We start from the raw sequence: 21,324 nt of genomic DNA, 5'->3' as shown, positions 1-21,324 counted from the left end.
GTTGTGTTTTGATGTTTAACGTGCTACACTGCTTTACCAGATGACCAGATTATAGATTCAATATGGTGCAAACTCAAGATGAAAAGTTACCAGTATTTTATTAACATTCTGCTGAAACAATTCATGTTCAAAATTTCATTCCCAAAACACAATGGAGAATAGAGTGAATTGCAAAATACTATATACTACATTACAGGGCAATTGAAATTGAGACAGCTTTACTACAACCTGCCATGTAGAGTACTGAAGGGAATAAAAATAATAAAAGTACATACTATAGTACAGGCAATAGAATTAAATTGGCTAAATTTATTGAAACTTAAGAATCTAAACTCATTAAAATCATACTTTGTGCCTTTCTTGAGAAACCAATAGACACAATCACAGACACAAATGTTTTTGTCTTTGCACCCTTAGTCTGGATTCTTCAATCTTTCTGTTCATCCACATAATCATAGGTGCTCTCAACAATCTGAAATGTTAAAAATATATTATATTAATGAATAATGATTGATATAATATATAAAGAGCTACTAATTTAACAATGACAAACCTCTAGAGTAATTCTGGAGTACAGATCCTGGAAAGCATCAGCCTCTTGCTCAGATTCAAAAGTTGATACAAATTTCTTTTCAATACCCTGCTCATCGTCTATAAGGTCGGCACTTCTCCAAGTGCAAACATTTTCTACTCTCTGTTAATCAGAATTGATACAAAATACAGTGTAAGTTGACAAAGTTAAGGCACTAAATATGGTATTTAAAACAAACTGACCTGAACCTCCGAGTCCCCTTGAATCGGAGCTTTGCAAAGAACCATTCCTGAATCATCCATCATCTCTACATAGTAAAGGTTGTTAGATAAAATAACTCTGATGCTACCTGTTCCTTCAACAGTTGACTGGGTATTGCAATCTTCAGCTTTTAGAGTAACAGTTTGTTCAAACAGGATTTCACTCTCATCTTCGTCTTCATAATCATCATCATCTTCCCCCTCTTCAGCATTCACATCATCTGGCACAGTTACATCTTTATGTACGCTATCTGGAAGAAGAATCCCTAAATGAGACAGATCTAGAACAAGTCATATAAGTATAAAACTTAAAAGAAAATTATACATACTTGAAACAAGTAACTTCTGGCATTCCTCCACTTTAGAGCGGAACTCTTCTGCCAATTCTGAGTTTTTGAATCTAATTGCCAATTCTTCCAAGGCACCTGATGAGTCTTCTGCATGATTTAAACCACCCCAACACCATGCTTTATCAGATGTCTTCAAAGGCTTCAACTCAATGTTTTCATCAAGACGTTGATTGAGTACCACCTTGTGAACTTGTTCTCTCCGTAACAATAGTCTAAAAGTTCCATTTATAGGATGTTTCAAAATTTTCATTTCACCAACACCTCGTTCTTTCCATTCCTTAGTATTAGAATCATATCTGAATAATTTTGCTCTTTGACAGAAAAGTTTTTCCTCATCTTCTTCTCCAGTCCTTACTTCAACCATATCTGGCAAGGCTATGATTGGCTCAAAGTGAGGATCGTGAGTTTCAACTTCAGTAGTCTCACTTGTATCATGTTCACCACCTGAGTCACCTTCTTCATCATTAGTGCTCTTTCTTGGTGGTGTGCCAGAACTAGATGTGCCAAATACTTTTGACCCAGCTCCCGCAAAGGAGAAAGCTTCAATTGGCTTTTTTGGTTGAAAGACAGCTGGGCTGTTGTTGGTAGCAGCTAAACTAGCAAAGGATGGACTGTTACTCACTGGAAGGAAAGGGACTTCTTCTTTTAATGAAGGAGTAGACAACTTGGCTCCAAACAAAGGAAAAGCAGTGCTGGGAGAATTGACTGCTGTGCTTCCCGGATTTGAGTTTAGAGAACTACCACCAAATATTCCAAATCCAGGTGTATTCTGGGCAGTTCCACCAAATATACCAGTGAAAGAAGGTTGGGTAAATGAAGCTGAAGTAAACAATGATGTTCCACTTCCACCAACTGCTGCTGATGCATTGAATGTTGTAGTTGAAGATGAGATAACAGAACTTGCTGGCGTTAAGCTAGCTAAAGACTGACTGTCCCCCTAATTTAAAAAAAAAAAGTAAAATATTAGGGTAAGATACCTTCAAACTATAAGTGAACTGAGATATTTAAAAAGAAAAAAAAGATAAACCTGGTCTGAATCGGAATCCTTTTCACACCCTGGACAACCTGAGCATGGTGGAGCCTGTTTATAAAGATAGAAATTTTCAGGTAGCTGGAGTCTTAAAGCAGCTGACTTTTCCTCAGGAGTGACTTTGGCCTCATAAACAACTTCAACTTCATCTGTAAGTTAAAAAATGTTAATTAATCACTGAGAAGTAACAGTTAAAATAAGGCCAAAAACAGGAGCAATGTAATTCATAAAATCAATTAACTTCCTGACTGAAGATGTCTTTTAGTTTCAGTTAAAACTGGATTACCACAAGTCAGGGAGATATCAGGGAATCACAGAGACAGGGGGTAGTAACAGTTCATCTGCAGTTTTAGGGAAAAATCAGGGAAAAGCCAGGGAATAATTTGTGACAACCCTGTCAGCCATAAATAACCAAATAGAGCAATTTAACTGTATACAGGGAACTATCTTGTTTCCAATGAGGGGAGAATTTTACCATAACGTTTGAGGAAAGAATAGTTTACAAGAACATTTAAAAGTGATCTTACCTGAATAGTGGGATGATGTGTCATTTGATCCAAAAAGAGACCGTACGACAACTAAAAATTGAATACATGCAGGATAAATAAAATATTAAAGTATTTAAGTAATTGTTAAAATATAGGTCTTAATGGCTTACCAGGCTTATCAGAACTTGGAAGTTTAAAGGAGAAGTTTTTCATTGATGGTGTAATTTCCTTATTTGAGGAACCTGAAAAAATTCAATTTGTGTGAGAGAGGAATCAATACCAAATGTGCATTTCAATGTGGTTCCAGGAGTTATGTTCTCTTAAACTGTTTCGGCCCAAGAATGAATTTTATAAAAATTATTTATAATAGTGCCACTTTTGTATTAATATCAACACCGCTTGACAAAATGCCAACAAGAAAAAATAGTAAATAAACGGTACAAAAAAATAAAATTATTATTATTTTAATTCCATGTTTCTAAAGATTGTAACAAATAAAAAAAGCTACCACGATACTAGATCAAATAAAGTTAATTTCAATAGGGCTCGGCATGTGTGGAGATTATTCAATAACAGCTGGTCAGGTGTTAGTGAGGAATAGCTTGCTTGAGTGAGACAAACATAGCCAGCAAAGAATATTTTGCTGGGACCTTGGCCCAAAATTTAAAATGTTTGCTCGGAAATTTGACATTAAAGACCAAAAATTAAAAGGGCGAAACATGCAGCGAGCAGCATGAGATATTAAGAGAGATTTGTTTAATTCAATACATAAGCAATGTAATGCTATGCAATTACAAAATGGATAGAGAATAAATAGTGTTGTTTCATGGGAGTGAGCTGTTGATATGTTAATGTTATTTTGAGCAATGAACATATCACTAATTGAACACTTGGAACTGTTCTCTCTCCAGCAAGAGGAAATTTTACTTGTAGGGGAGTAATATTTTTCATCAGAGAAGGTATCATTGGCAAGAAAGAAATTGTGCCCCAAAAGGGGCAAGTTCAAAATTAGTGGTAAACAGTTCTTGGTTAAAATATAGGTACCATTAGTAACAGTTGAATTGGATGAAGCATCTTCCTTCGTAGCTGATGGAAGGACAACCAAAGCCTGTGAACAGAACACCAATGATTGCACACAAGGTTAAGAAAACATTGTGTCAAAACTACTCATGAGTGATGCATGTTGACCTCAACTATATCTTTGTCCAATGCAACTAAGGCGAGGAAGGACACTGGCCTCTCCTGACCAGGAATGGTCCACCTCTGAGCATCTTACAACAAACATATGAAAATTACCTTTGCTTGATCCACAGCTGATTTGAAATCTGCTGCTATTTCGGATGTTTTAAATCGACATGCAAACCTCTCCTCAGCTAGCTGACCATCACTGAAGTCGTTGGCAAACCAAATCCAGGTTTTTTCATCTTTCTCTTTCATATCGAGATCCGGGAGTATGTAGTGATTCAGGCATATTTTAAAAATTTGTTCACGCCGCATCAACAACCTATAATTAAAATAGCTATGTGTTAAATATCAGAAAAGCGCAATGCTCCTTCTGAAGAAAATTAGTTGTTTTACCTTGGTTTGTTAGTAACATTGTGACATAAAACTTTGATGTCACCTAACCCACGCTCTTTCCATTCACCATTTACAAATCTAAATAACTTTGCTCGATGACAGTATAGAACATTCTCATCTTCCTCCCCAGTCAACACAGGGACTTTGTCAGGAAGTGGTATTACAGGCTGTTGCATATATAAAAGTTAAAATCAAAATTAAAAACATTGAAAAAATAGGGAAGAATACACAAAATTACACAGAACAAAAAATAAATTAAAATATAACAACTTCAAATGTGTGTATGGTCATTTACAGAAAGTGAAAAACTTACCTTAAAATCTCCAACATCAACATTATCAGTGTCTTCCTCTTCGGATTCCTCTTCACCAGATGGTGCTCCAGGTGACTTTCCTGGAGACTGAGCTTTCATTTGGAACTCAAATTTGTGAGGTGAGCCGAATGATGGCTGAGTGGGTTGGCTAGGGGCAACAGTTGATGCTCCAAATACATAACCTGTAGATGTTGGAGCTGTAGTTGTGATTGTAGAACCAAAGCTAAACCCTTTGGCTGTTGGAGGAATTGTAGTTGATACAGATGAAGGTGGTAAGCCAAATGTAAAGGTTGGTTTTGATTCTCCTTGTGCTGCTTGCCCAAATGAAAATGTTTTTGATTCTTTTGGGGCAGCAGAACTAGGAATTCCAAATGAGTACGATGTAGAAGAAGCTTCAGTTTTTCCAAAGCTAAAGCTCTTTGCAGGCTTGCTATCACTTTCATGTCCTGGCTTTGGAGTTTCACATGCTAGGCATGCTACTTTGTCAGGATCACATCTTGTGTAACATGCTTGACATACCCAAGAGCCTTCCTTGGGTTTGAATAACTCTGAAAGAGACGGCTGTTTGTCTTTGGTTGTAGAAGACGCTTCGCTTGTTGCAAAGGTAAAACCAGTCTTGCCAGGTTTGCTATCATTTCCATGTCCTGGTTTTGGAGCTTCACAGGCAAGGCAAGCCATTTTGTCTGGATCACATCTTGTATAACATGCTTGACATACCCAAGAGCCTTCTTTAGGTTTAAATATCTCTGAGAGAGATGGCTGTTTGTCTTGAGTTGCATTAGATAAATTACCAAACATAAATCCAGTGGAAGATTTAACCTCACATCCTGGCTTAGGTTGAGAGCAGCATCCGCAGCAAGTCTTTTCAGCATCATTTCGAGTATAACAGGCAGAACATTCCCAAGAGCCCTTTTTAGGTTTGAAAACTTCTGATAATGGCTTTGAATCATTTTTAGAAACTACTTCTTTTGAACCAGTTGTAGGATTACCTTGCGGAGAGTTGCAAACTTCTTTCTGGACTCTTTCCACAACATCTTTGAAAACAAGCATCAACTCTGGAGTCTTAAATCTCAATGCAAACACCTCAACACGAACCTCTCCCTCGGCGTAATCCTGGGCTGACCAAGTAATCGCCTTGTCACTTGTGATAAGAGGTGTAAATTGAAGGTCTTTGGTAATAAAGTGATTGCAGCACACTTTGTGCACCTGTTCACGACGCATGAGCAGTCGCACTTTGCCTGTAGTTTTGTTTTTAAGAACTTTCATCTTTCCAATACCACGTTCTTTCCATTGGGTTCCAGTAGAATCAAATCTTAGGAGTTTAGCTCGTTCTTCAAACAGCACATCTTCATCTTCTTCACCTGTTCGTACTTCAATTAAACTAGGCAAAGGTATTACTGGCTTAAACTCAGCAGTTGGTTCAAACGTCTCCGCATCTGCAGTTTCAGGATCTGTGGTACTTTTATTGCCTGCATCACTGGTAGATGAAACAGCACCAAAAACTTTAGAACCTGCTCCTGCAAAACCTTTAAAGTTAGCATCCTTCTGGGCAACATCAGAATTTTTGTTTTGAGATGCAATTGAAGCAAAGTCAAGTAGACTGCTACTGTTGCTAAATAATGGAGTGGAAATAGAGGTGGAGAAAGGAACTGAACTTTTGGATTCCTTGGTGCTTAGTGATGACAGAGCTGGAGTAGAAGCAACTCTGTCAGTCGCAGTTGCAGCCAATGTATTAGGTTGGCTAGTAGCACTTGAAGCTGATTGGGCTAGACTTCCAAAACTATTGACAGGCGAGGAGGCAGTGAATGAAAATCCAGCAAATGGGCTAGGTTTTGGTTGAGTGTTAGCAGTTTCCTTTTCTTTGCCAGGCGCTGTCTTTCCTTGTCCCTCAACAGGTTTGAGAACAGGAGGTGAAATAAAGGAAAATCCTCCTAATTCCACCTTACCTGTGACAGGCGAGGCTTGAAGGTTTGACTTGCTACTTCCAACAGGTGTCGTTGAAGTAGCTGGAGCCCCAAGTGTGGTCCCCTTTGAAGGAGTTGCACTCTTAGCTAGCTTACGGGCCTCATCAAAGGCTTCTTTGAATTGTTGGGCATCTTCCACAGTCTTAAAGCGGACACACAGCTTCTCAATACGAGCTTCTCCATCGGAAAAGTCATTTGCTCCCCATGACCAAGCACGGTCACTGCCAGTTTGAGGGGCTAGCTCCATTTCAGGCAATATGAAGTGGTTTGCACAGATTTTGTGAACTTGTTCTCGCCTCATAAGAATCCTCAACTTGCCATTTACGTTGTGTTTAAGGATCTTAATATCACCTACTCCCCTCTCTTTCCACTCACCACCAACAAATCTAAACAACTTAGCTCTTCGACTAAAGAGAGGGGTTTCATCTTCTTCACCAGTTGTTACAGTTATTTCTTCTGGTAACGGTATTATTGGCTTGAAGTCTGCACATGGGTTGTAGTCAGCATCTTCTGTGAAGGTGTCATTCCCACTGGTGGATCCTGCTGATAGACGGCTTTGTTTCACTTCTGTTTGCCGTGAAGCCACTGCAGAATAAGTTGGCATTGGAACATTCGGCAGTATGCCTTCTGTTGATATTGGCTTCAGAGGAGAAAGAGACTTCTCAAGAGACTCAGTAGTAGGAATTGTAGCCTGTGGTGGCATAGAAATTTGAAAGTTGTGAGGAACTGGTTCTGTAGCTTGCGGAATCAAACTTTTGCTTTGAAGGTTCTGCAATGATGGATTAAAATGCTGAGACAAACGCTGAGATGTTGAATCAGCAGTTGGTAGATGTTGAGATTGGTTGAGAGATTGCACAGCAGATGAAGACAGGTCTACTGCAGGAGTTGTCAAACTTGAGTGAGATAAAATAGGTGTCCCCAATAATGATTTTCTATAGGAATCCATAGCAATTGTTGCACCATCAACAGGGACTTGAACTGAACTCTGCATATTACTCGACATGGGTGTAGCAAGAGTGTTAGCATGCACTGCATTACCTGATAACATTCCAGGCAATGTATTAGAAATAGCAACTCCACCTGCTCCTTGCCTTTCATATAAATTTTGCGCTAGAGTAGCTTGAGGATAGTAAATTGGTAAAAGATTAGGATCAATATTCCTTGCCATAGGTACTTGGTTATCAGGAAACAATGTTTGAAATGGTTTAGGTAGCATGGAGGACATTGGAACACCAGATGCAGTAGCTTGACGATTGTCATAGCTGTAAGCTGGACACAAGTTCTCAGCTTCCTGAAAAACTCTATAAGGGCGAGCTCTAGCATAGTAATCATATTCTTCTGCTGAAGGAACAGGCGCAAACGCAGTGGTCCCAGCCTGAGCGCGATTGTCACTCTGCTTGAGAGTTGTAACTTCAAGTCGCATATCACGCATTTGCTTTTGGAGGTCATCCATTGCCCCTCTTGTTTTACTCAATGCATCAAGTGTGAGTTGACTTTGTTCCATGATCTGTCTATTTTGCTCCAACACTTTCTCTAATGTGAGAGCCATTCGCCTCATTTGAGCCTCTTGCCTCTCCGGACTAGGACGAGCTTCCTAACAACAAAAGATAAGCAGTTTTAATTTAAATTAAGATATTAGCTGGTGCAAAAATTAATGTTTAGTACAGTATCTTACTTCTCTTCTAGACGAGTCATATGTAGCATCTGAATCAATGTTTGGTTTCCCTTTGAAAGGAGTGCTTGTTACATCAGGATGTCCATGCAGACCAGTATTAGAAAGTAAGGTGTGATGAAAAGAGGCAAAATGGGGAGCAGATTGAAATGATTCATCCAGCCTTTTGGTTGAGAAACTTTCATCAACACCAACATGGGCAGTTCCATTAAAGCCTGAAATAGAATTTGATTGAGAAAAAGAAAGGAGCAAGAGAGAAGACAGAAGAATATTCATTTACTTACCAGGAAGCAATGGGTTGAGAGAACTTTCAACTTCTTCAAGGTGCCTCTCTAACTCACCATCCAAAAGAGTGACACCAGAATTTTGAGGAGAGCGTAAACGATCTAGCGTAAGGTAAAATGCAGTACGACTTTTTTGAAGTAAGATAACATAATATGATTTAATATCTGGATTCATTGTATCCCCACTGAGCAGTTCCTGCTCAGCATCAGCAAGCTTCTTGTAGATCTGGAAAAATAGTAAATAATATATAGATAGATAATTGCAACTACTAAAATTAAAACAATAAACAATCATACAATAACAAAAGAAGTCAATTATCTCACCAATCCTTCATAGTAAGATGCATAAGGGCTTTTCAGATCCTGCAAAGCTTCAATGGCTTTGTCATACTTTTCTTCCTTCATGAGACGGCATGCCATGAAAAAGCGACCTTCTTCAAGCAGCTGTCTGACATCAGAACTTGATAGCTCTTTTCCCCCATAACTAAACAAGGCATTTACAGGCATCCGAATTGGATGTTTTTTCTCTATACGCTCTAATAATGTGATTGCACACTGCCAAAACATTTGAGCCCTCTTATAAATATCAGGCAAGTTGTCTTTTGGGGTCGACATATCAGAGGCCTGAGAAAATAACAAGAAAGTTTTGATTGACTACAGTCAGTAGGACAAGCATTTTTCTGGACTTCCACACAAATTTCAAAGTTTTAAAAATAAAGAGACAATTACAGGAAAAGAGAATTATTATGTTCCAAGTTTTGTTTGTCCAAACACTTGTCCACAAATAAAGCCAACAAAATTGTCACATGACATGAATAAGATATCCTGAATTTCTAGACAAATCATAAGGGTTAGTTCTCACCTTTTCAGTGAAGAATTTTGCCAGAAGAACCACCAGTCTAACATCCATTCCATGATTACCAATTAGGCGAACAACTTCAAGGCCTCTTGAGACAATCATGCGTACCTCTCCAATATCATTACGAGATTTATTCGAGTGAAGACGGTACGCAGATGACCACCACTTACTTTGAGCTTCAGTGCACAAAGACTCTGTGAGATCAACTGGTAACACCAAGGGTGTCTCTTCTGGCGTGAACTGTCGATCAGGTGCCGCAGCACAGAAAACTGTGCAAAATGCATTAGTATATTGCAATATTAATTTTAAAAAAGGTATAGGTGAGATTTCAAGCACTACCAAATCGCCTTATTTGACTGATTGCAATGGACTGTAAGCGGCGCGCATTGATCAAAGGAGGAAACAGTTTGATAGTGTCCCTCTTCTTTACACCAACAAGCGGCCGACAGAAAGCACCATTAGGTATTGACAACCAATGGTTTACCTCTGTCAGTCAAACAAGGTGATTTAGAAGAGGTGTCACAGGACTGACCTGATGCAAACAAAAATGTATCAATATCCAATCTACTAAGTGTCTCCACACCCCCGTATTCCAAGCCACTTGTCGACAGTTTAAGCTCTTCAAAAACATGACAACCAAAGTTAGTTGACAGTCTGTATGGAAAGACACATGATGTGCCAAAACTTGGATTGCGTTTATTGGTCGGCTCAAGATACCTTAAGCCCAACCAAACCATGAAATGAAGGGAATCTGGCCTTTGATGTTGAGCCACTACAAGATAAAATATCAGAAATACATAGGGCATAAGCAATCAGATAAAAGCAATCATACAAATTCACTTGTTTTGAATGAAAATTGTTCAAGTACTTACAAATGTCATGTTGGGATATATCCCTTACAGATGGTGATGGCTCCTGAACATCACCAAAACAATCATCAGTCAAAAAATAAGAAGACTTTACAACATCTGGCTTTCCTTGGATGTGAACTGCAAACATCAGTTTGTAAATCTTCTCTCGCCAACTCCCTCCATTCAGTTGATTAAATCTCTTCTTCTCATTAGGCATACTCAGCAAAATGTGTCCTAAGTTTGTCATCAAATATATTAGAATTTAAAAAATACTAGAGAATGAAACAAAGTACACAAGATTACACAATATTCATAGAACGTGTAAACTTACCAGCTTGGGTGCAACGGAAAGCACAACCCTCCTTCCAAAATTTCATTAGCTTTTTCTGCCTTTCTCTGCCACTTTGAGAAGGATTATTAGAGGCAAAGTCATCACTCTCAGGACTAGTGTAGGCAAGAGCCATGAGCGCCCATGCAAAAGGTGTCCATTCTTTCCAACCAGTTCTTTTTTGTTTCGCAATACGCAAAAGGGCTGTGCCCAGATGGAAACATAACTGACCGCTGACATGTTTCAAACATTCTATTAATCGCTGCTCTCCACCTTTTTTGCTATACTTCGAGGCTTCATAACAAGCTTGGTCAAGAGCATGGAGAGCACTGCTGAAAGGGGCAAAGTGTTCTGACGACTGTTCTTGGGAGCATAAAGCAGTATGGCGTTCCAGCACACAGAGCAAGTAGATGTAAAACTCTCCATCAATATTCTTTACATCCCGTTGATAAGCCTAAGAGGTGGAAAAACCATTTGTAATTTATTCAATTAAAAGATGGTTCAAAGACTTTTAAAACTATAAATACCTTAAAAACTTCCACAACACATGAGTACCACTGAATGTTATCTCTGAATAAGCATCGAGTTTCTAAATCAACGGCATATTTATATGCATCTGACACCCGCTTTGAGTCCAAGTAGAAATTTAAAAGCCTTGTTCTGGGGAGAGGATCTTGTGGGCGGGCCTCAATTTCCTCTAAAAACATCAAGGACAAAAACAACAATTAAAATGCTATTACATTGAGATAGGAAAGAAAAAGAAGTCAGATCTGATGTCGGACATCGTACTCTCAATAAGCTGAGCCAATTGTGCTTGATCTCCTGAGCCATCTCCCATTTTTATCATATACTCATTCAAACGGAAAACTGTTTCATGATTATCAGATATCTCTTGAGCTCGTTCAATCCAATACTTTACTTCACCTGAGTTAAGTCTACTTTTAGATTCTACAAGAAGGTCACACACTGCAAAGAGAAAAAGGTTAAGGCAATACATAGAGAAGATAACAGTTAAAAGTATAGAAATAAAAGCATAAAAAGAAAAACAAACAAAAATAACAGACCTTTCAAGACCAGATCTGGCTGCCTACTCTCCAGACTCAAAGAACACTTATACTCCTCTAGTGCCTTAGTCGTATCTTTCAGCCCCTCAAAAGCCTGACCAAGAAGTTTGTGAGCACCTGCCACATTTGGACGATCCTTCAAGTACAATTCAACATACTTTTTAGTTGATTGATAGTCACCGACCTTGAGATAGAGTTTGGCAACATTGTAGCATCGTAAGTTTCTCTGAAAGAAAAATTAAATTATCGAAAAATGGTAGACAAGGAAAACTGACTTGATGCAAGTCTTGCAACTGTATAACAACCTGTAAACAATGTTTTAGAGACAAAAAAAATGAACAATTTCATGATTCAAGTGTTATAGTGAAATTTGAGACTGATTCAGAGCACTCATGAAAATAGCTGAGTTTGTTCTGGTCAGGTAATCAACAAGGGTTTGAACGTAAATGTGTTTGGGAAACATCAATGGGCGACTGGCAAGTGTTAGTTTTGGAGATAATAAAGAGTAACCAGGCGTAAAGAATATGTTGAACCTTGTTAGGGGAGTTGCTAGCATAGTAAATACGGAATACTGAAGTCTAATCAATTGGAATCGGTAAAAATGCGATTGACGCCCGGCTTCGGCCTCCAACCTGCAAAATGGAGAGTCTCGAATGGTCGAATCCTTACCTCCTTTTCGGCATTGATGTTGCGAAACACCTCCTGGACATGTTTATCGACGTCTTTCTTGGATCTCAGCATAGTAAGAGGATTTTTAAGATAACATCAACACCTCACTGCACAAAAAAACATATCAGAAATTTTCATGAACTTGAAAATCAGACAACTTTCACGTGAGAACACCGAACACCGCAAAGATGAAATTCGAAGAAGAAATTAAGAAAACAACATCCCTATTCCCCGCCCAAAGTTAAAGGTCATACTGGTCTTTCCTACATAAACGAAATCTTGCCAACAAATTTGAAATCAACTTCAGATTTTAATTCTCTTTAAACCAAAATATCTTGAATTTTACGAGATGCGATTCAATATTAACTGTACAACAATTACTAGTCAATCAAAGTCTGTATTTTTATTACTGAGAGGGGAACACGGGAGGAAAGTACACTTGAACGCACTTCTTCAAGCAACGCCATCCTTCATGCAACCGTTACGTTTTGCGTGAGCGAAGGCGAAGAGACGCCACCTTGCCGAATAGCGAGGGTTTTTGTAGTTTTTCAAGAAGGCTCTCCAGATTGAAATATTTTGTCGGCGGGTGTTAGTACTCATGTTTATTTTCTGTTGCCTCTGTTAGTAATCATAATTGATTCAGGCAAGCCCACTTGGAGGTGTATCATTTAGTGGTTGTGGATTCCGGATGAGGTAGGCCCTGGTTGTGTGAGTTGAGATTGTTACTCTGACCGATATGCGACATTCTTTTCGTTAAGTGTGTTAATGTTATATGCATAGGGAATGCTCAGTATTCGATCAGTCTGTAAATTTTATTTTACCACCGACTGTGATTTTATTCTTACCTCTTAAAGAATTGTATTATAAATTGGTACATTTCTTTTGCCCATTGCTGATTTCTTTGGTTATTCAGTTTTCCCCCAACTGTCTGAATCTCAGAAATTATGTTTCTGGTGTGTTAGTGTTAAATATTTATCTAATCGTTGGTCAAATTTTAATTGTCCTGAATTCTGTTTGTTTTAGCTGTCATCATGAAGGTTGTTTTGAAGAGTGTATCTGGGGAATCTATCACAGTTCAAGTGCACGCACAGGATACGGTAGGGGATCTGAAGAATCGGATCCAAACTCAAATGGGAATTCCATTTGACTTCAACCAACTGAAGATTCAAGGAAAGCCTCTCACTGATGACACTTTAGTTGTTGAATATTTTTCCCCAGGTAAATTATCGGGAGCATTGTATTGAAGTGCATGTTCATCTCAGGTTCTGTATAATTAATTTCCATTTAATACACTACAGCTGCTGATAAAAAGACTCGTGAACCTGTACCTGATCAAGGGAGATGGGATATTCCACCGTTAGAGTGCGCTGTGCCAGGCTGTGGCAATTCAAAGTCATCTACACCCGATCGGTCATTTTTCCGTTTTCCAATTCACACTGCTAACCGGTATGTACTCAGCTAGGCTTCCTGCAAGTCTGGAAAACCTGGAAAGTCAGAGGGGAAAAATGGGAAATTTGAATATGTGATGAATTCGGGTAGCTCACAAATTTTGGGTGTTCTTTTCTGCCTTTGAGGTCCTTTGGTACATTTAATTGCTAAAAGTCACAGTAGTTCTCAAAATTTGGTCTGGAATGTTATGGTAAAGTCATGCCAGGAGCCAAAATGTGGGAGCTTCTAATCCCTCTAACTTAACATTAACTTTCTCTGACTACTGTGCATTACAATTCAATTTGGGGCTGATGTTTGTCTTCTTGTCTCAGATGCCAGCACTGGGTTGTGGCCTGTAGAAGAACTGATCTCATTGACAAAGCCCCTGCATTTCTGAATCATCACTATGCTATCTGCTCTGACCATTTTGCACTGGATCAGTTCACAAATGCATCTCGAAAAGTGTTAAAGCGTAAAGCTATCCCCAGCATCTTTACTTGGCACTCTGAGGAGAGCAATGAATTTATAACTCCAGATGCCCTTCACTCTGATTCCATCCAAAGTAAGTATATTCAGAGCAGTCTGACAATGTCTCTAGTATTTTTCCTTATCACTTTAATTTTCAACTGAAAAAAAAAAATAATGCCCAAGTATAAACTTAAGTTTTTAGCTCAAAATAAAATTTTGCATACATATCATTTGTATTTAAACATTTTTTTTTATACAACTTTCGTTTTCAGTAAATGAATCAACACCAGTAATGGTCAAAATGGAACCTGTGGATGTGGGTACTTCCTCTCCCATAACATTACTCTCAGCTGATATGCCAGTAGTCAGTATGGATGTTTCTGGTTCTGTAAGTGCTGAGAACATCATGGGGGATATCATAAGTGATGATGAAGAAGATGATGATGAAGGAATGGATGCTGAGGATGAATTTGAATTGGACGATGATTCAGACACCATACACCCTGGTCTTTTGTGTCGGCTTTGTGCAAATACTGTTAGTGACCCTGTTTATATATTCAGTGAAAATGGAAAAGACTTGGAGCTAGCAGCCAAAATCAACATTTGTTTACCTGTTACAGTAAGTTCTTTACTTTCTCTTCACCTCAAATATGTAGGTGGCTGGAGAAGCCCAACAGTGTTCATATTAAGACTGTTCCTCCGATAGTAAATGTTGTTTTAGTCATGAGGCTAAAGCTGAAGTAAACTGAAGCTGGAATATCAAGTGTCCCTTGCCATTTAATTCGTTCAGTGTGGCTGTGCATCCTGGGGTTGGAAAAGGCAGCAATGCGAGACTAAATTGTGATCAGACCACAGCCCCAAAGAATGATTGACAAATGTAGCTTGGGCTTCAGGTTGCTTCTCTAGCTTTTTAATAGTGAACTGTTCTGTATTCTGCTTTTCAATCCCACATTGAGAAATTGAAAAATGTTATATCTATTGTGCAAGAATGTAACTATGGAACTGGTCTGACCTTTCTACCTGCATGATTGTCTTACAGAGTTATTGTGAATGTATTGGGTACATGCTGTGGTCTAATCTGTCACTTTTTCCTGCCAACAGGTTAAAAGGACTGATCCATTGCCCAAACAGCTGTGTGTTGACTGTAAATCAAAATTGGATGAATATCACGAGTTTGCTGAAGTGTGTGTTCAGGCAGAGGAAAAACTTCGTCTTCTCACAAAAAAGAAAAATTTCAAAGTCTTGAAGCGTGGTACTAAAGAAACAACAGGTGTTGTCCCAAATGCACATACTCCACTTCATAATGAAAATGATCAAAATGGGGCAGATGAGAATGATTTACAATCAAAATCGTCGAAAGCTCCTACTTCTTTGAGACTTGTTGGTTCTGACTACTGCTGTCCCCTTTGTGTGGAAGGAAGCATGACTCAGGATGTTGATTCTGAACCAGATGTGGAGTTTGATGGAATGTGAGTTACTGTTTTTTTAACTTTAGTAGCTAATTCTACACCTTGAATCAATGTGGACTAGAACATAACTGCATACCGTATTTACCTGAGTCTAAGACCCTCAAGACCCCTTCCACTTTTAAGGCTTTTAATTCAGAAAAAAATAAAATAAACGGGAGGCGTCGACACGTGTTTAAAGTGTATTTAACGTGTTTTCGGGCTTCTGAAGTGTTCGGGACCCCTTTTCCTTTTTGCTTAACCTGGGCATACAAGACCCCCTGCTACTTCCGAGACGAATCTTCGGTGAAAAAGGGGGTCTTAGACTAAGCTGAATATGGTACTTGAAAATCTAATGATCTTCTTTATTTCAAACTTTAGGCACCAAAAGAGAGAGTTAGTGCGTGCATTCAGGAGGAAAGCTCGTCACTTGAGAAATGCACCAGGACTCATGCCCGGCATGAAAATTGAAGACTCGGAGGAAGAGGAAGAGGATTTCGATGAAGATGATGACTCTTCTGAAACTACTGAAGCAGAAGGGGATGGTGAAGGAAGTCAAGAAGCGGATGGTATCATTGCTGAGCTAAATACAACAGCTGGAGTTTATGCAACTTTTGTTGGCAACACAGATGATCTGTGGAATGATGATGATGACAAGTATGTTGCACTTATGCAGTATCAATTTCAACATTGCAAATCATGGTGAAGGCCTGAACAAATATGTATGATTTTCTAGGTCAGACTTGGGTACAGAATGCAGCTACCCCATGAGTGACTCAGAAAATTTGGCTTCTATACCTGAAGAAATGGAAATTCAGATGCAGCTTGAGGATGGACGGCATGAAGTAATTCAAATTGAACGGGACACCATTTGTCGACACTGTGGTGAACCATTCCCTGCCCTTGAACCTGCATTAGAACATTCAAAGGTCTTTTTAATGCATGTTTTTTCATAAAAATGCTGTATTATTTTCATATAATCAGAAAAATTTAACAAAAAATTATCTTTTTTAGGTACATGCTGATGTAAATAGCAATCCATGTGCTCTGTGTGACCTAGCTTTTGAAAGTATAGAAGACCTGCTTGAGCACTTCAAAGAGCATCGAGAAGAGGAACTAAACAGGAGACGACGAGCTCTGAACCGACTCCAATGTGAAACTTGTGGACGTCGTTTTAACAAGGAAACCACCATGGAAAAACATCAATGTGCTGTTGTTGCCAAAAGCAAGGTAAAACTGACCTAATTAAGCAGTTCTGTGTTTTTGAAAATTATGGTACAAGTTGGAATTTTTTTTGTGTGTGTTGAATCCAATCTTGACTGTCTGTTCTTCATTTTAGGAGAAACGAGCATTTAGATGTCTGCAATGCAAAAAGGCTTACACATCAGAAGATAGACTTCTGTTCCATCAGCAGTTTCATGATGGTGCTCCAGCAAATCTCTGCATACCATGTGGCAAGATGTTTGAAACTGAAAGTGCACTTTACCATCACTCAAGGAGTGTTCATCAACGAGAAAAGCCATTTGTTTGTGAAACTTGTGGTAAAAGATTCCATTCTAATGCTAGACTGAAAACTCACATGAATTTCCATACAGGAGATAGACCTTTCCCGTGCAAGTAAGTTGCTTGTTCCATTTTCATGACACAAAAGTTCTCCCTTGCTGAAATTGGTATTAATCTTCGTTCTGTTCCTTAGGATGTGTGACAAGAAGTTTATGGACAAGGATACTTTGATGAGTCACATGGTTGTGCATATGAATGTGAAGCCTTATCAATGTGAACATTGTGGTACTTATTGTGGTCGAAAACATTTACTCAAGAAGCATTTAGCATTATTCCATGGTGAACAGATTAATAAAAAACGCACTCCATCTCTTATTCACTATGAATGTAAAATTTGTCAGGAAACTTTTACCACATCATCAGAAGTTGTTCTGCATCGCACTCGACATTGGGTTGTTCAGGAAGGGCAAGCTGTAGACCCCAGCAAAGTAAGTGATCCAGGTTTCAATAAGAATGGTAATAATTGTACTACTTCCATCTTATTCAATTTTTACTCAACAGGTACACATTTGTGAGTACTGTGGTGATGTATTCTCTCACGGAAATTCTTTGGGCAAACATAGAAGAGAAATGCACCCCGATGAGCAGCCTTATGTGTGTAGTATTTGTGGTTCTACTGCGGGCACTTTGTATGAGGCAAGAGAACATCGCAGGACTCATACCAATCAGGAAGATATATCTGAACCCGAAGTGGGAAAGAAAAAGCGCCGCAAACATTCTCTCATTCCTAAGCTCTACTTTTGTGATGAGTGTGGAAAAGGGTAAGAATCAAAATAAGATATAGGCTTTTTATGGTATTTTGGAATTTCACATGCCACATTTATGTTAACATCTGCGCGTTTTCATATTTGTAGATTCATGTCCGAACGACCTTATCAAAAGCATTTACGGTCCCATCAAGCACGCCAAGAGAAAAATCTTATGTGCCAAGTTTGTCATAAAAAGTTTGCTGAAAAACAAAGACTTTTGGAGCACATGCAGATTCACACGGGTATCAAGCCTTACGAATGTTCTGTGTGTGGCCGTCGATTTTCCCAGACCAGTTCTATGTATACTCATGCTCTCATACACACTGGTGAGAAACCCCATTCTTGTGATTTGTGTGGTCGTGGGTTCCGAATCAAAGCAGATCGCGACAATCACCGACGCACTCATACCGGTGAGAAACCCTATAAGTGTGAATGGTGTGGTCAACAGTTCAGGACGGGACAGGTATGTATAAACACTACAGAAGTCAGTTGCTTATCAATTTTACCTGCTAATTTTTTCTATTTCTAAATTTTATTGTGCATTTCTTCCCTCATCCAGGTATATTATCAACATCGCATGATTCACACTGGAGAAAGAAGATTTCCTTGTGATGTTTGTGGGAAAGCATTCAAACGGTCGCACACACTAGTTGTTCACAAACGCATTCACACAGGTGAAAAGCCTAATATATGTGACATATGTGGGAAATGCTTTAGGCAGAGGAGTGACATGAGGAAACACCGCAACCTCCACGGAACTACTCAATCATAAATCAGCATTTGTGAGAAAAAGTTTGTACTAGTCCAAATCGTAAATATATAGAGAAATCTCTCTCCTTGATTGTACCATGATGACATGGGATAGTGTTGAAATGTATTTCTGATCTTGTCTGCAAAGGTGTGCTATAAGTTAAGTCAATATGTCAATCTATAATCCAAGTTGAGAAAGTTTGGCTCAATTATATTTTAAAGATTAAAGACTACTTTTGTCTTGTGGGAAGATACATTGATCACTCATTCTTGATTTTCTCCATTTTACCTACCCAACATGAGAAACCTGTAAATCGTGCCAATTTCATTATTATGTAATCAAAGATGAGTGACTAATTAGATCTTCTTAATTAATTAAGGTTTAATATTATAATTCAATCTTCTCTTATTGATTTGGAGTTAAATGAATGGCATAGGCTGTGTTTAGAATTATCAGACTTATTATGTTACGATGAAATTCTATGTGTAAGTGTTAACATTAGTAGTATTGTTAGAGTATTTCCACTGCAATAAAATTTTTATTGTCTTAATAAAAATCTAATATTGCTTTCCACAATTCTTCCACAGTACCGAAGCAGTTGTCTTAACTTGATGGTTCTATTTCATTGAATGTTTGGCTCTGTGCTTTCCTTGTGTAAGGAATGAGTAGTTAGGTGTGGTACTGTGTTCATATATTTTGAAAAATATTTTTAGATCACTTAATGTATTGAAATGGATGAAATTGCCAGTCTTTTGTTGTATTAAAATTGATTGTTGCCTTATCTCCAGTTTTTAATAGATTTAAAATAAAATCAAGACTGGTGAAACTCAAATGCCTTGCTTCCATTACTACAAAAATATTCCTGACCCATTAGCTTAAAATAGCGGGTGGTCCTGAATTGGTCCTTTTCTAATGTTTGTTTTTCTTGTACTTTGTTCCTAGTATTCAAATGCATGTATGTGTCTGAATAAGTGAGCTCACAATACACTAGGCCATCTAGATTTTTTTGAGTTTTTTTTTTTAATTATGTAGATACATTCATCACAATACACAACACAGATCCAATTGGTCATAAACACAGCCCTTATTTCACACACCTAATAATATTTAATGGCACTCACACTTCAATATTTTCAGTTCTGATTGGTCTTTTAGTAATGAATGTGTTCCTGATCTTGATTATTAGCAGGTGATTCTATCAATACTGTAGGGTTTTGCCATGAATATTGATGAAACAAATCCACTGATCAAATTTTCCTGCCCTCCCTTGTGATCAAAAGTCCTTGACATTAAAACTGCATGCTTTTCCAAAACATTTTAGTGAATGCAACAGGGCCTCTTCCCCCCTCATAACTATCAAGGAGATAAAAAACAGTTAACAATGAAAAAGAAAAAAAACAACATTTAAGATGTGATACATAAAATTCAAAATGGACTCGGTTTTGCAATTATTATCTATTATTTCAGGGTGGTTTTCTTTGGTTTTTAGTGAGTACTTTTAAAAAAAATAGAAACAATTAAAACCTGTGATTTCCTTATGGTGTTGTTTCATAAGCGTTCGTTTCATTGCGCATACGCTCACGACGGTTGAATGAATGACCCCCCTTTCCCCGCTCGCCCCTCACGCCGGCGTAGGCGCCGGGTGGAAGTGGTGAAAGCAACTAATTCCGAAGTGGATATAGCGACTGATGCCTCGGATCCGCGCTTCAAGCGTGGAGATGGAGACACCATGCTACTAGGGAGGTACTCGGGCTGGGGCGGTTGGGCCATTATTCACATAGCAATGCGGTTAGCTTAAATGCTTCCATCATTTAAAAACACTAATTGGTGCGCTCATAATTAGTGCATCAGTACTTATCAAGAAAAGTTGTAAAATTTGTAGAAAGAATGGGTTCAGGCGTGTCTCGGGTTCTCTCCAATGCAAAGGTATATGCAGAGGGATTTACGGCGAGGAGGGGAGGGCGACATACTTGGGGCAACGCAAAGTGCAGTGCTCTTTGGCCTATCTAGCAGGGGTTTTATCTTGGACTGGCTCGAGGGTTGAGGGATGTATACTCCTCTCTTTACCGAAATCCTAGCCCATCTTTGTGGTAAGAGACATGTTTCATAAAAGTAATAGGCAAGAAAGACGCACAACAATGATCGTTGGTTCAAACATCGCTATGTCGATATGAAACTTCTTACTCTCTTGCGAACGTAGATTTTATGACCTCATCAGACTAAGGGCGAATTTTATGGGGGACCGGAGAGGGATGGAACATTAAACAGCTACCGAATAAGTGACTCCCGCACACCCACGCCCACGGCGACGGTCTGTCCACACGCACTGCTTTGGCTTATGTTTGTCTCTGATGGCCAATGGCCAGAGTTCACGTGGGCGTCGTCGTCGTTGCCGCCGCGTCCTCGACGGCCGCCACAGCGGGGCGCACTGCGGGCCGCGAGCCCTGGGCGACGCCGGGCGAGTGTGCGGCGGCAGCAGGCCGGGAGGCCCAGGGGTTCCCGCCGGCGACCTCCAGCACGGCCGGCGTCGTGGCGACGGGCGTGTTGGCGCTGCCGGGCGTGGCGGGCGGGGTGGCGGCTGGGGGCCGCGGCGCGGTCATCGCGGTGCCGTCCAGGGGCGCCATGAGGGGGCTCTGCGGCGCGGAGGCCGTCTGCAGCTGGTAGCCCTGCGGGTCAGG

At 39.3% G+C, this 21,324-nt stretch overlaps 3 protein-coding genes across 4 annotated transcripts in view; 1 reads left to right on the top strand and 2 right to left on the bottom strand.

Annotated features, from left to right (window-relative positions):
- Window positions 1–81: 81 nt before the first annotated feature.
- On the bottom strand, window positions 82–12,442 carry LOC113211681 (E3 SUMO-protein ligase RanBP2). The gene is made up of 22 exons (XM_026430137.2): window positions 12,243–12,442; window positions 11,574–11,799; window positions 11,299–11,475; window positions 11,037–11,206; window positions 10,513–10,963; window positions 10,203–10,415; window positions 9,863–10,102; window positions 9,334–9,599; window positions 8,796–9,095; window positions 8,472–8,697; window positions 8,191–8,402; window positions 4,552–8,109; window positions 4,239–4,405; window positions 3,957–4,164; window positions 3,705–3,768; window positions 2,831–2,902; window positions 2,700–2,750; window positions 2,170–2,321; window positions 1,122–2,079; window positions 775–1,043; window positions 554–694; window positions 82–472 (listed from the first exon to the last, which is right to left on the bottom strand). Exons 1-22 carry the CDS (start codon window positions 12,312–12,314, stop codon window positions 428–430), a joined length of 8,238 nt encoding a protein of 2,745 aa, XP_026285922.2. The 5' UTR covers window positions 12,315–12,442; the 3' UTR covers window positions 82–427.
- Window positions 12,443–12,717: 275 nt separating this feature from the next.
- On the top strand, window positions 12,718–19,647 carry LOC113211451 (zinc finger protein 484). Of its 2 annotated transcripts, none has more exons than XM_026429819.2 (14): window positions 12,718–12,935; window positions 13,266–13,460; window positions 13,541–13,688; window positions 14,003–14,232; window positions 14,411–14,757; window positions 15,240–15,607; window positions 15,965–16,240; window positions 16,320–16,512; window positions 16,598–16,813; window positions 16,923–17,200; window positions 17,280–17,574; window positions 17,648–17,907; window positions 18,001–18,358; window positions 18,455–19,647. In XM_026429819.2, the coding sequence occupies exons 2-14, from the start codon at window positions 13,274–13,276 to the stop codon at window positions 18,665–18,667; spliced, it is 3,369 nt and encodes a 1,122-aa protein (XP_026285604.1). In that variant the 5' UTR covers window positions 12,718–12,935; window positions 13,266–13,273; the 3' UTR covers window positions 18,668–19,647. The 2 variants fall into 2 exon arrangements, with proteins under 2 accessions (XP_026285604.1, XP_026285612.1); XM_026429827.2 differs by having other exon boundaries at window positions 12,718–12,950.
- The window catches only part of LOC113217036 (adenylyl cyclase 78C-like), an 87,658-nt gene continuing 85,459 nt past the window's right edge, over window positions 19,126–21,324 (bottom strand). Inside the window, exon 11 of the mRNA XM_052264010.1 lies at window positions 19,126–19,170. Within this exon, the coding sequence (XP_052119970.1) occupies window positions 19,126–19,170 (45 nt within the window). The remainder of the gene's footprint in view (window positions 19,171–21,324) is intronic.

This window comes from Frankliniella occidentalis, unplaced genomic scaffold (assembly GCF_000697945.3).
Source record: "Frankliniella occidentalis isolate FOCC.00 unplaced genomic scaffold, Focc_3.1 Scaffold15, whole genome shotgun sequence".
NCBI classification, from domain to species: Eukaryota; Metazoa; Arthropoda; class Insecta; order Thysanoptera; family Thripidae; genus Frankliniella; species Frankliniella occidentalis.
The sequence above is the reverse complement of the archived record's forward strand: the minus strand, read 5'-3'. Positions and strand labels throughout refer to the sequence as shown.

Excerpts from the sequence above, each read along its gene's own strand:
- LOC113211451 (XM_026429819.2), top strand. The coding sequence starts at position 13,274 with ATGAAGGTTGTTTTGAAGAGTGTATCTGGGGAATCTATCACAGTTCAA. Across the intron at positions 14,758-15,239 it reads ACATTTGTTTACCTGTTACA|GTTAAAAGGACTGATCCATT; the intron begins GTAAGTTCTTTA and ends TCCTGCCAACAG. Across the intron at positions 18,359-18,454 it reads AACAGTTCAGGACGGGACAG|GTATATTATCAACATCGCAT; the intron begins GTATGTATAAAC and ends TCCCTCATCCAG.
- LOC113211681 (XM_026430137.2), bottom strand. The coding sequence starts at position 12,314 with ATGCTGAGATCCAAGAAAGACGTCGATAAACATGTCCAGGAGGTGTTT. Across the intron at positions 10,416-10,512 it reads TTTCCGTTGCACCCAAGCTG|GACACATTTTGCTGAGTATG; the intron begins GTAAGTTTACAC and ends TGACAAACTTAG. Across the intron at positions 9,600-9,862 it reads TACATTTTTGTTTGCATCAG|TTTTCTGTGCTGCGGCACCT; the intron begins GTCAGTCCTGTG and ends CATTTTGCACAG.